The sequence below is a fragment of the Diadema antillarum genome, unplaced genomic scaffold, assembly GCF_040938485.1.
Source record: "Diadema antillarum isolate AM-2024a unplaced genomic scaffold, OU_Dant_1.0 seq00000594_RagTag, whole genome shotgun sequence".
Classification (NCBI taxonomy): Eukaryota; Metazoa; Echinodermata; class Echinoidea; order Diadematoida; family Diadematidae; genus Diadema; species Diadema antillarum.
The window spans coordinates 3,769-18,530 of record NW_027271525.1 but is presented as its reverse complement, the minus strand read 5'-3'; the positions used below and the strand labels follow the sequence as shown (position 1 = coordinate 18,530).

At 38.7% G+C, this 14,762-nt stretch overlaps 1 protein-coding gene across 1 annotated transcript in view; it reads left to right on the top strand.

Moving 5' to 3' along the window:
• Positions 1–13,755, top strand: part of LOC139735724 (uncharacterized) — a gene marked incomplete at its 3' end in the record, with an annotated part of 96,672 nt that extends 82,917 nt beyond the window's left edge. Inside the window, exons 10-12 of the mRNA XM_071646471.1 lie at positions 11,276–11,375; positions 12,305–12,440; positions 13,620–13,755. Coding sequence (XP_071502572.1) covers positions 11,276–11,375; positions 12,305–12,440; positions 13,620–13,755 — 372 coding nt within the window. The remainder of the gene's footprint in view (positions 1–11,275; positions 11,376–12,304; positions 12,441–13,619) is intronic.
• Positions 13,756–14,762: the final 1,007 nt, after the last annotated feature.

Below are 14,762 nucleotides of genomic sequence, written 5' to 3'. Positions count from 1 at the left end.
CAAGTTGAACAAATTGATGTTCGTAATGAAGAGTAAAAAAAAAAGCACGACCTCAAGCAGTGGGGAAACTTGATATCATGGCTTGTGGAAATTTCCATGATATTTCCACGAAAGCCAGGTGTCAGATAAAGAATGTCGCGCGTACTGCCACCTTGCTTCAGTGGTCGTAAACAGCGTGTACATAGCATGTAAACCAACTGGGAACATTGATGAATGATCATCATTTATTTTCTGCCCATGAAGGCCCCCTAACCCACCTTTTAACAAACCAAGCCAGAAGCACATGGAGCATTACGTATACGTTGAACTTGAAAGACCATCATGACAGAATTACTATAAATTTCGGCCCGGAGAAGGAAAATGGAATATTCACGAATGACGTTTACAAATCCATAGAAATTGAAAAGGCTAAAATGGAACGCATGGCTTTTTAGATTTAAAAAAAATAACCCACTGAAACTACCAAAACCTAAATAACAATTTGCATTTGCTTACTCCATCGCACGTTCTTTTTTTTCTTTTCTTTTTTTAACGAAAAATGGAGTTAATTTTCTCTCTGCGGCAATGCTTTGAACGCATCTAATTTTGCGTCATTGCCGATGGCCAGCTTCCTAAAGAATTGATACGAATCCTTTCAAATATACGAAACAGTCTAAAGATCCTGGATCCTGGCGGTGAATTTCGGTGGTATTATAAATCCTGCTCACTATCAAAATTTAATCATCTGTTCCTTGCGCCATTTTACCAACCAACTGTTCCTGAAAATTTCATCCTAATCTGTTCCCAAATTTTGACTTATTTTGCGAATAGAGAGACAGACAGGCAGACAAACTAACAAACAAACCAAAGCAGCCAAAAAAAAAAAAAAATACAACCTTTGGCGGAGGGGGGCATGCATTTCATATCGTTTGTTTTTGCGTAACCCGACAACAAGCGTGACAACAAGCGAGCACGTGTCAGCCTTCCTCAGCCTCCACCACGGCCTCCGACCCTCTCTTTCCGTCCTCTCTCTCCCTCTCACAATACACTCTACCGTTGTACACGCAGGCGGCTGTAAGTGGCCGGCTGGGTGCTTGTGCATGTGTGTGTGGATCCCAAATCAGAGCGCATGTGAGTGAGCAAGTGTGTGATGTGTTGTGTATCAGCAGGGAGGTGAGACCTCCCTGGTATCAGCTAGTACGTCGCTCTGTTGAGCCGCGTTGTTGTGATCGGTGCGGTGACTGCGTGGGTAAATTTTTGCGCTTGTATAAGTATGTAAACTGCAGCTGCTTTCAACATCTAGCTTCTTTTCTAGCCAGATAATAAAGACTGAAAAAGGCGAGAAATTGGTCCGAACTTAGCTCGTCAAGCAAGTTACCCTTGTCGGCAAGTTCACGCGTGGTGTTACCCTTGTCGGCAAGTTTTACCCTTGTCGGCAATTGCTTCTTCAAACCGCACGCTTGTCGGGGCCGACAAGGGTGATATACGCTGGCGAGATCCCTGTGTGTCAAGCATATGAATAAGAGAAACTTCATCTGAAAGTATTGGTTCCCTTTAAGGATGTTCAGTGATGATAAAATCTGGTAAGGAGGAAGGGTAAAAAAAAGGACTGCTGTTAGAACATGTAAGTTATAACGGAATAGAAAGATGATAAGGTGGAGGTATCCCTGTTGACCGTCATCTGCAGCTGAATTACTGTAGTTACTTTTCTCTCTTTTTTTTTCTTTTTTTTTTTTGTCAGCCAAAGTATGCAATCATCTTTGGGACAGAGTTGATGAAGAAGGCGTGGTATGGGGTGCATACCATGGCTTGTGGATCCATTAGCGGGTAAAGAAGTCACCGAAGGACTAGTTTGTTGCTCTAGAAGTGGTGATGTTGCCATAGAGATGAGAGATGTTGCCGGGATGGCACCTCGTGTCGCTGATGATGCCTCCTCTGTGCCAATGAGCCAGCCATTTCCATGTTCCTGAACGAAATCCGTTGGGGTTGGATGAGCCGTAATGTCTGCGAGTACAAGACCAGACAAATTTGAACATTGACTCAGGATCATGTCTGTAGCGAAGACGTTTTTGAGGAAAAACTTTATAGCAGTCTTCATGTAGGTGCATTAATTCATTCTATTTTTCACCACCTGTCTGTTAAATCGTGTTCTGATAACTTAGTTTTGAGATTTAGGAAATGAGTGGGAGGATTTTGTTGTTGTTGTTGTACAAATGCATGATTTGGAAATTGGAATAGTGGTTGCCTAAAATAGAAGAAAGAAAATGACTGAAGAAGATTGCTACAATCACCACATATAAAGGAATCATGCAATTAGACTGTGAATACAATGCATGATTCGTAAATATCTAGGCCATACCGAGTGAGTGATAGTCATGACTGATTTCTTAGAACTTGCTCTCAATGTGTGATACATTAACCAACCTGTCAGAGGTGTTGTGCTGATCAGTGGCAAATTGATGGCTTGTACTGTGATCAGAAAACCGGGTTTGACCTTGCTATGGTCACTCCTGAAGATAACCACGATGGAGGAGGTGGTGGAAGTGAAGTCCATCTCGTGGAGGAGCATGCCCTCGCGATGACCTGACCACCCTCTCCAGATGTCGTTGGTTGTGGTCAAACGGTCAGCTTCATTGCTGTTGAATAAGAAACGGTCAGCTCCGTCACCGATGAAAAGAATGTCCTCCATTCCCTCAGTGTAGAAATACTGAAAGGACAGCGAGATGAGTGCGCCCTCATTGGCCATGATGTGCCAGTACTGGTAGTTGTTGTTGCGGTAGTTTTGTGGATGGTCAATGGACATGATTGTGAGATTCATGCCATGTTCAAGAACCAGTACTGTGAGAGTTTAAAAAAAAAAATACATCTAAAAGATATGATGCAAGACAGGTGCCATTCTCTTGACCTACCTACATTAAAGTGAAACTGAAACTGGCTCCACTTCAAAACAAACTACTAACAGGAAACAAAAAACAAACTACTTGATGCACTGTGGCAAAAAGAAATATCATCACTTGCCAACTTGACCCAACTAAATATGTGTCTGTTATATCTTTTTCTTCAATTCTCTCTCTTTTCTTGGTTTTTTTTTCAAAGTGCACATACAACAATGTTTATGTGCAGTTATTTTTGCATTACATCATTTGGCAGTAAAATATTGTTTTCATTTTTTTTCCAACAAGGATTGAAAAAAACCCTTCTCTTTCCTCTGATGAGATCTATCAGAAAATGTTTCAGGGCACTTTCAGTGTGTAACATGCAAAAATATATATATATATATCACAAACAATCTAGACCATCAATAGTATACTCATTAGCTAGTATAGCTGATGTAGTTGCAGGGAGACTATGACAGCAGTGATCAGTATGATTTTGTTCCTAATTTTGAGTGATGCACCAAGTATATTCTTGCTACTGTCTTGCAGTAACTCCTTGTATTTATTAAAGGGATTTAGTTATCATCAGCTTGATGTGCAGAATTCACATACCTTCATCCGCTACGGACTTGATCGTCATATTCAATTCAAGATTCTCCTGGAAATTTCTCGGGTAGCTAATCTTCAACCAGGCACTGTTGGTAACAGACCTCACACTGCTTGGAGTACTGTTGCCGCTGAATGTAACCAATGTGGTGTCAGAGTCGCGATCGAGACCATCGCCAATCGTCAGGAACTGGAAGCCTTCATAGAAATTGAAGCGATCAAAGCTGAACCAAACCCTACGCCCTTCTTGCGCTTCAAAAGTCCAAATAGAAAGCCTCACACCATCTGCCAGATCCTCGGATGAAATTGTGATGTAATCATCGTTGGCTAAGGATATGCGTTCTTGTTTGAAATGAGACAGTACAACTGTGATTAGTTTTCATTAGCAATGATTAAATGCTTTTTAGTTTTCTGTTGGTATGGGTACATATTTCTTTTTCTCTTTCCCACTCTACATAGAAGAAAGGGAGAGAGAAATCTGAATAATTATGATGTGGCGTTGTACCTAGGGGTGAAGTTCTTTATTCCAAATACTTGTTATTCTGAAAGTTCATTAATTCAAACGTGAAATAAGGTTCATTATTCCAAAGATTCAGTACTTTAAAAATGAAATAAAGTCAATTGTTAATCAAAAAATGAAAGGAATTTGCATCCTAACAAACCTAATTTCATTTCCAAATTAACCAACCATCGGAATGATTAAACTTTTTTTATTTTCAGATTAATGAACCTTTGGAATAACAAACCTTACACCATTTTTGGATCAACAAACCTTTGGAACAACGAACTTATTTCATTTTCGGAGTGACAAATTATACCTGGGTTACCCTCTTCAGCACTAGCACTGTTCTCCTAAACAGCCAAGCCGCTATCACTACCTCCATCATTGTTAGGTACCCATTTATACATCTTCCTTTAATAAAGAGGGGGAATAGTTTTATTGATTTGATTAATTTGAATTTATTTCCACTTTCTGTTTTCAAAAACAAGAAACAAACAAAACTGACTTGCAATGATTACTATCGTGTACTATACAATAACCTTTTGTCTTTTTTTTTATGCCTCCGCTACGAAGTGGTGCCGGAAGCATAATGTTTTCGGGTTGTCCGTCCGTCCGTATGCATTTGTTTACGAGATAACTTGAGAAATATTGACTGGAATTTTACCAGACTTGGTCCAAGTATAAAGTATGATGGGGCAATTACTTGATAAGATTTTGGGTGAAAGCGGCCAAAGGTCAAAGGTCAAGGTCAAATCATGAAATTGTATCCTTTTACGCGATAACTCAAGATTGGATCGAGCAAATTTCACCAAACTTTGTCCGAGGATGATGTATGATGGGACAATTACATGATTAGTTTTTTATTGAAATCAGACAGAGGTCAAAGGTCAAAGATCAAGGTCAAATCCTAAAATTTATCTGTTTACGTGATAACTCAAAACTGGATGAAGCAGCTTTCACCAAACTTGGTCCAAGGATGATGTATTATGGGGCAATTAGTTTAGGAGATTTTAGTGACATTGGCAAGAGGTCAAAGGTCAAAAGGTCAAGGTCATATGCTAAAAATGTTGCTATTTCCCCCATATCTATGGGTAATTCCGTGAAGTTGGGGCACAATTAGCTTGACCAAAATTTGATATAATATGCATAATTACTAGATTAGTCAGATAGCTAAATATCTCAACTCTCCTTTCCACAGTTGTACTTCTACAAGAAAATTAATACACAATGTGTCACTATGCTACGCGGTGTCCATGTCATAAGGTCAAAGGTCAAAAGGTCAAATGTTAGGTGAAAATGTTGCAATTTCACTTTTCTCGCAAATGGTTCAATGTATCTTCATGGAACTTGGTACATATGCATGCAGAGACTCCAACTCTCCCGTTTTCGACGGGATATCTCCCGCCGAAAACCCATTTTTGCAAAATATCCTGTTCTCCCACTTGAGATTTGATTTTTCCTGCCCTGGCTCTGTGTCTCCTGGTGGAAGGATTTCTTACTTATTGCTATCGTATGTTGAAAAAATAAGCCTTAGATAGCACCAGAGAGCATCTAGAACCCTAGGAACTTCGCGCTTCGAACACATCAACGTGGAGTCTCCCGTTTGCTAGGGGTTTCGGGCGGGAGAATCTCCAGATCAGAAGGTGCTTGGGGTTGGGGTCTCTGTGCATGTACTGACTGGCAGGAATTATCTAGGGAATTTAGGGGTCATGGGTCAATAGTCAGGGGTCAAAGGTCAAGGTCAACTCCTCAAAATGTTACTGTTTCCCTCATATACTAGTATATGCAATGCTTGCATTATTAGTTTTAAAACTTAATATATACATGTATTACCTAATGGAGATTCTCTGGGAAATTTCCAGCCAGAAGGTCAAAGGTCAAAGGTTAAGGGTCAAAGGTCAGGTTTAAATTAAAAAAAAACTCTATTTTGTACTGTAAGTACACTCTTTCTTCATACCTTGAAAATTACTTTATGCATAAACTTATAACAGGGTCGGTCAGAAGTCAAGTAAAAGTCCTCAATTCCCCAAATATGTGTACCTGCACTCTTAGACAATTATAGCAAACCCAGTTTGAGGAAAGTGAACATTCAAGACATTTCTGACAAACCTATCATAACAGTATTTTGCCAGTTATGTGAAACTGTCATCACACATTGTGAAGACATTGTACTATACAACTATTGGGAGAATCATGCATTATGGCGGAGGCATCAGTCGCCATAGCGACATTTCTAGGTTTGGTTTTTTTTTTTTGGGGGGGGGGAAAGTTCAAAAATAATTGAAACGCATAATGCTCATATCATATATGTACATATGTACGTTTGCAACAAATAGTAAAACGTAGTAGTAGTCAAAAGAATCAAAGTGGGGGTGCCTTTAATAATCAAAAGCACGGATTGTATTACTACGGCTTCAGAAAATTAGATTAGTTGACAAAATATAATGTCCAAACTAAGATGTATGCACTTGAACCCAGGATTTTGTGTTCAAGGGTCCCAAAACCCTATCCACTGTATCGTGGCTATTGTATCTGCACTTCATGAAATTCAAATGCCTGAGTATTCTCTTTGATGTTGTAGGGTCGTTATCTAAAGTCAGATCGCTCTTTGTTCAGTGCTCCAAAGGCGAAATCAGAACAGCTTCTTTTCATTATGCAATGTTCATAATATTGACTCGCAGGGAAAATAAAATCTAACAAACTCAAGTGAGATAGTCACATGACCATAAGGCCCCCAAACACTAGAAAATAATTTTTCTAAGATGTTCTCTGAACAGTGAAGTACCACTGTAGCAAATTCAATGAAATGAGATCAGGACCTCACAAGTTTCCCATTCACCTGCATGCAAGCAGTGTTCACAAGATTTCCTTTGGTTGATGTAAAGTGGAAACAAACAGATTATATCCTTCACATTGATTAATCATTCCCATTTCATGACTTGAGCAAGGGATATATACATGTATATGAGGAAGAGACTAAATTTGCTGAACCATTTTAAAGGGACTGTACAGTACTGGTTGAGGTAGGGATTCATGTTTTGAACATTCCTAAGTGAGATAATGAAAAGCCTCTAATGAAATATGAAAGAGCATGTAATTTTAAGAAGGATTCAACATTTATTTGATGAAAATTTGTTTTCAAATGGCTGAGATAGCAAAAAAAGTGCTAATAACAAAAGGCGACATGCCACAACTTTATTAGGATCTCTTTGTTTCACCTTGTTTTTGGATATCTCATTTCAAAACCGATTTTCATGGAATAAACTTTTGATACCCCTTAGAACTGCATGCTCTTTGACATCTCATAGAGTGGTTTCTGAATATCTCGCAAAACGTTAAAAGCTAAACCTACACCTCGACCAGAACTGTACACACCCTTTAATACAAAAAAAATGAGATCTGAAATATTTTATAACCCCCCCCCAAAAAAAAAGAGAAGACGAAGAAGAAGAGGAAGAAGAAGAAGAAGAAGAAGAAGAAGAAGAAGAAGAACTGTAAGTCAAAGACATCTTTCCTTGGCCATTCTGAGTATTAGAGTATTAAAATCATAAAACATATTCATGACTGTGTTTTGAAAACAGACTTACTGTATTCTGTAAGATTTCATTTCTTTTTGTTCTGCTTTCTGTTTGTACTGGAATGGTAATTATGACAGATTTTACAGTACTCAATTAGCTAACAATCATCATGAAGCTTCCAAAGACAAAAGGAGCACATTGATGATTTTCACATCAATTTGTGTTTAAATTTGCTCTCATATCTTCTGTTTAAATATTTTCATTTTTTTTCTCAAAACTTGCAAACACCTCATGCAATTTTTTGGAATTGAAGTTTAGAAACATGCCTGGACTGTCGAGAGTTTTGTCCTTGTTAACCCATTGAGGATCGACTAATTTTGCTACAACACGCATTACTCCTAGGCACTTGCCCAATTATACTTGGGACTCGTCCTCAACGGGTTAATCAGATACTTTTTGGTGTCTTACCAAACCTGCATCTCATACAAATGTAAGCCCACCTCCCCCAGGCTTCCCTCCTCTCCCCTTGTCCCTCCCCTCTTCTACAGTATTTGTGGTCTCCTACGCAAGCCTCCCAGTTTGGGTCTGGGGCAATTAGCCCCTGGACAATTACCCCAGACACTTCCCCTGATTTTACACCTAATCCTAATCCTGAACCTAATCATAACCCTGCTCTAAACCCAAACCTTAAACCTAACCCTAAACCTAGCCTTTACTCTGACCTTGATGCTAACGAGTATTTTTGCTGGGGGGGGGGGGGGGGGGAGGTATTATTGCCCTGATAGGCCTAGTTCTTAGACACAATGTTAGCAGGATTACTGTGTGCAAACAGAAATTCCTTTTACATCCAAAACACAAGAAAAGAATGAAATAGAGCAGAGTTCCTTACCGATCCTGCCAAGTACTGGATCGATCATCGCCGAGAATGAAACGAGTACAGCAAATTTGCAAATTGCATGCAACAGAAGGGATGCCATGTTCTTCCCGCGTTGGTTGGCTTTCCCAGGAATTGAGATATTCAACAACTATCAGTCTGATGGAGATTTGATTTTCGTTTGTATTAAAGGAGGAACAGATGATAGTGGCAATGTGACTTTTTTATGACATGAAAGCAAAAACAATGCCTGGAACTACCTTCTTTTGATTGGACAAAACCATACCAGGGAATCAGCCCTTGGATGTGATTGGCCAGCGCTGATTCTTTTGATGGACGTGTTTTGTCCCTAATGATACCAGGTATAAAATTGAATGACGCATGTGTTTTCTCTTTGAAATGAAAAGATGAAGGCTGTTATTATGCCGTCATTTTGTTGTTGTTTAGTTTTGTTTTTTAATTCTTTCCATCTTCTCCTGGCGTGAAATCAACCCAAAAAATGTGTGACTGAGATTTATGAACTTTCTACTCCAGAATAATGGCCATAGGAGAATGGCTGAAGTGCGTGTTTGAAGTGGGCATGCAGTAAAGAGACAGAGCACACTTGAAAAACATGTGCACAGTTTCTGTCTCGTTCAAGAATGTTACAATGGGTTTTGATACCATTTCAGTTTCTCTGTATGAATGGAGATGTCTCTTGATAAATTACCCAGAACTGCTCTCTCATCCAAACTGAAGGACCATCCATGCCTGGATATTGTCTTGATCATCTTGTTTACCAAAAATTTTTATCCTAGTCATACAACCACCACTGCTCTATCTGAGACGACCTGGGAGTTGGACCTTCTTTGCAAATATCCGACTGTCCCAGTTTTGAATCGGTGAGAATTTGATGCACGAGTTATAACTTTGGAACTATTTTAACACATGAGCGCAGCTTGTGGGTTTTAGACTGTTTCCAAAGTTAAACGAGAGCATCCGATTCTCAATGATCCATGAAATAGGACTGGGCATCATTTGTTTTATAAAATGGGCCTGTATATATTCATGAAATTCAACATTTTCCCCCATCGTGAATGTGGTACACCTACAACATTACACAAGACTTGAGCCATGCATTCTAATTTTTCAGGACACATGGCTCAGTGTGGATCAGTAAAAGTCAATTCATGATGATTGACCAGTCAGATTGCAGAGATTTTAAAGCCTATTTTATTAAAGAGATTGGAAGGTTAGCCATCAATACATTAATATGATTACATTGGGCTACCCATCTAACCATATACCAGGGCTCGACACTAATGGTGGCCCGGTGGCCCGGGGCCACCAAAAACGCACGTCGGGCCACCAAAATTTCAGAAATAAAGACTTTGGTGGCCTGATCGGGCCACCAAAAAAGGTCGGATATTTGCCTTTGGGCCACCAAAAATAAAAGTTAGTGTGGAGCCCTGCATATACACACACCTGAATATCAATGACAAACCAAGGCTGCTTCGCAATATGCCTTTATGCAATACATAACGAACCTAACCTTCATAGAACATCAACCTTGTGAAAAGATATTGACAAAAAACAAAACCACCGTAATTCACCTGTTATAACCCCTATTTTAGTATACATATTTTGATAATCGGATCATATCCCTATTAATCTGGCACTAGTGTGCTTTGTGCTTTAAATTCTGCTTCATAACCGGTGGTACTGATGTGTGCACATTCTAGCTACAATGTATATTCGCACCTTTTTATGAATAATATTGAGATTCCATGTCAATCATTTAGTGAGGTATCGATCAAAGTGCATGCACATATGCATATGCGTTGCATATCACTATCGTTCAAGATGTATTTGGGAAAATAAATTATTGATAGCGCAATCATTTGATTTAAAGAATCGCGAGATCGTTACATCTATTTCAGGTCGTTTTTGTTTTTTACACTCTTTAAAATTTACATTCAAAACCCAATAGATAAAAAGCTGAATGATAAAAAATTGTCATTTTGCAGAGGTCATCTCTTAAGTATATTCTACTAGTACAAATGTAAAACAAAATACAAAAGCAAGATGTACATAATACTCCGCGTACTGGTATACTTTACATGTAGATTCCAGGCATGCAAAGTATATGACAAACACACTCTAAACTAGGTACCTCGATCCTTAGACCATTATCTTCTTGTACCAGGTGTGCCATTCAAAATGTTTTTGGAAATCAAGAAAAGCAATTAATTAATGTGCTAGATCACTTTCTGTTTTGTAGAGCCTAGTCTGAAATTTTACGTAACATGTTTAAAGCCTGTGCAATTTTCTAATTATGAAATCAAAATATGGTGTGTGTATTTTTTTTTTCTTTCCAAACTGCTCTAGTTTTTGGTTTTATGTTTTCATGTCTTTTTTATTCTGCATAACTATTTTTTTTTTGAGCTGCAGAGGTATAAGCAGCCCCACCTCTTCACACATTGAGTGCATACTTTTTCCTCATAGTCTTCTCTCAAGGTCATTAAGACAACAGTTTTCCATGATTGCCTCTATGTGTGCTTGGAGTGCTGATTGACACAGGAAAATCTGTAGCGTTGTTCCAAAGTTTTGAAATATTTGCAGTACATCAATTTTCACAGATTTCATGCTACTTCTGGCTAGCGCAAATTGTACAACCAGCAAAAATATTCTTTGCAATTTTCTCTACAGTTCTGCATGTTTTGAATGGTTTGACATTATTATGTAGCTTGAATTCAAGAACCCGCGAATGTGTTTCCAGTCGCTCAGTGCGGAAAATTAATCACATGAAAATATTGACATTTAGTTCATGGAGATCATCTGTAAAATTTCTTGATATTCTTGGTATTTAAAAGTGAATATGGTCTGTCCCTTGACAGGTTTTTGTCATTTAGTTCTTTTTACTTTGTTGTATTTCTCACAGGGACTGGGAAAGACGATCCAAGTGATTGCCTTCTTGGCCCATCTACTGGAAGAAGGGAACAAAGGCCCCCATCTCGTTGTGGCCCCGTCGTCAACCGTTGGTAAGTTTACCCCCCTGCAGACGTTACCTCTTCACACCACAAAGCTCTTTGGACAAAGACCATTGTGTAATCTTTGTAGAATGCTAGAGCTTGTAACTTGAATGCTTCCCTAATATTTAGTATGATGTGTTTTCTTCATTCATATGAAATCTGGTTATGAGAAGAATTTTATTTCCTGAAATCATTTTAGTGTATGAATATATAATCTTCATATTGTTTCTATCCGAAATATGATTTTTGCCTTTAGAATTTGGATTTTTAAAAAATTTTCCTGCAAGAGTATTCAACACGAAGAAACAAGATCGTGGAACATGGAGACACCTTATCAACAAATAGGTTTCTTGGCGATATTTATGGTTATGGTTTTATCCAATGTGTAATGTTTAGTATTCTATGTGAATTGTAGAATTGGCATTTTGTTTGTGATGGTATGTTTCTTTTCATGACGCTTGGATACATCTCACAAAATGTGACTGAAAATTTTGGGGTGGGGCAGAATTCTATCTTTTCTTGAATAAAAAGTACAGCATCATGATATTGTGTATGCCATACAGTATTTGTATCTACGTAACAAGTCAGATTTTTTTTGCGAATCAGGAGTTCTCGATAGTTTCGCAAGTGGTTAAATTTGCGATCATGGAGGACAGTTATCAGTGGAGCATTGTGCACTGTATGCATGCATGTTACATTCACGTGTGGACCGGAGGTAATATTCTCGTGTGTAGTTGAATTCATGAACAGGACCTGACTCACAAAATTTGTGAAAACAGAAACCCTGCAAATTATATGCCTTATACAGTAGTCAGTTACCATCACAATATTAGTGACATAAACTTGTGTCTCCTCTCTCTGTCTCTTTGTCTGTCTGTCTGTCTGTCTGTCTGTCCGTCTTTCTTTCTGTCTGTCCTTTGTCCCTCACCTCCCTCCAGATAACTGGGCCCGAGAGCTGAATACGTGGTGCCCGGCCCTGGAGGTGATCCTGTACTACGGCTCCCAGGAGGACAGACATGAGATACGGGACGAGCTCCTCTACGGGGAGAGCTCCTGCAATGTCATCGTCACCTCGTAAGGCCTATACCTGGCTTGTTGCATTTCTTTTTAACCCATCAAGGACGGGCTGATTTCGCTATAACATACATTTCTTGTTTACACCTGCCCGTGTATACAAGGGATTAGTCTTCCACAGATTATCAATACCTAGAGATGATGGACATCTTTTTCATGCATACACATTCAAATAGTGTCATCATATGTACATGTACATTGCACTTGCGTTATAACGAACACAGTTATAACGAAATTTTGGATACAGCAAATTAAAAATTTAGGCCCTAACATTTAATATCCGCTCTATGTTTTTTTATTGTTTATTTGTTCAGTTATAACGAAATTTCATTTAATATCAGCTCTATGTTTTTTTATTGTTTATTTGTTCAGTTATAACGAAATTTCGATATAACAAAAGAAAACTGATGGTCCCAAGGACTTCATTATAACAGGAGTCTACTGTACAAGTATGCAGACATATACAAGTGTACAAATAAATGTAGATAACATATGTGTACGTGTATACACACACTCGTGTGCACATACATTGTATTCCTGTTAAACGATGTCCTCGAGACCGGCTGTTTTCTTTCGTTATAACCAAACAGTATAGTGTATAAAGATATATACATTGTAGATGGTAATTTTGGAACATGAATTTTCATTTTGTTGTAATGAGAATTTCGTTAAAGCTCTGTTCATTATAACAGGAGTGCACTGTACATACACTTACGCTACATAAATACAAACCATAGCTGCTAAAAAAATTTGTCCTTCCAATGTGAGAGACACACACAAATCATGTTTGTACGATACACAAAGAACTTCCAGAAGGTACAGTGTACATGTATATCATTTTAGCACTTCTTGCATACATTTCCATGTGCAGCACAGTAATCTAACATTGGTATTGCTTCATTCCCAAAAGATGTACACCAAAGCTGCAAAATGTCCTAGGGAGATGTTTTGTGCTGATGTTGTTCCTAGCCCATGTATGGACAAGGAGCTACATGTAACATGAGGTACAGTTTGACCAGTTAAGAATATGGATGATAGCATCTCTCTGCTCTGTGAAATCTTTTTTTTTTCCTAGTGTGTTGACAGCATTCTGGCAAGTTCCCAAAATGTATCAGTACAGAAGTGTTTTCCATCTGCAATGGCTGAAGTGACAAAATAACCCAATGACCTTTGACCCAGGTACAACCTCTGCTCTAGCTGCTCGGACGACAGGAGTCTGTTCCGCAAGTTGCCGCTCCAGTACGCCATCTTCGACGAGGGCCACATGTTGAAGAACATGAAGTCGCAGCGGTACATCCATCTTATGAAGTTCAAGGTACAGTGGCTGTAATACTTGGCATCATCCCTACTTTCCAAACCATAGACACCCCGCTTGACCACACCCCAAAATAAGATGCGCTCTCCTGTGAAGATCTCTCAAACTGATTGGTCCAAATTTCAGCTGCTCTGATCAGAGAGTGTATTCAAACAAAATTTCCTCCTTTAAGAAAGTGATTTTATGATTTTCACACTCATGTCATATTCTTCTTCTCCGGGTGTTTAGAAAAAGGTATAAATATATAATTATAGTATATAAAAGTCTTTATAAATTGTACATTTCTGGTCTATTAATATCTGGCACTCTTTCTTAAATGTGACAAAACCTAGCAAAGTGTTCACTTTTTTCATTGTACACCAAGTTTCCGATCCTTCAGCATATGTATTCACTGTGTGGTGGCATCACGGATATGGCTTTGTTTTAAGGACAAGTTCACCTTCATTTACATTATACATGTGGATGAATAGAAGCAGCAATATTAGCTGAACACATCAGTGAAAGTTTGAGGAAAATCAGACAATCCATTCACAAGTTTTGAATTTCGAAGTTTCAGAACTGCCATCACCAGATGAGAAGGCTACTGCAGCTTGTAATGTCACATGAACTGTGTAGAACGTAAGAAAATATAAAATAAATTCTACATATTTTCACTTTTCTCTCATAATGAAAGAGCACTTGACTTGCCTCTTTCAGAAGGCGGGGGAATAGTATTACCCCCAGGGATGCCAGTTTTCCGGCTTTTTCATATTTTGGTGTCCAATTTCCGGCTTCGTGATATTATTTCCGTCTGTGTGGGAAAGCCAGAAAACACGAGAAAGAAAGAAAGAAAGAAAGAAAAACGAAAAAATATGATCATGTAAACTTACGGGACATTCACTTTCACGATTTCCGTAGTATGTTTCGCATATACTTGGGCATGAGAATATCACAAAACGACTGTCATGCAAAACTAGCGCGATGTTGCTGCTGCTAGCTGGGACATGCAACACGTGCGATGATAGCGA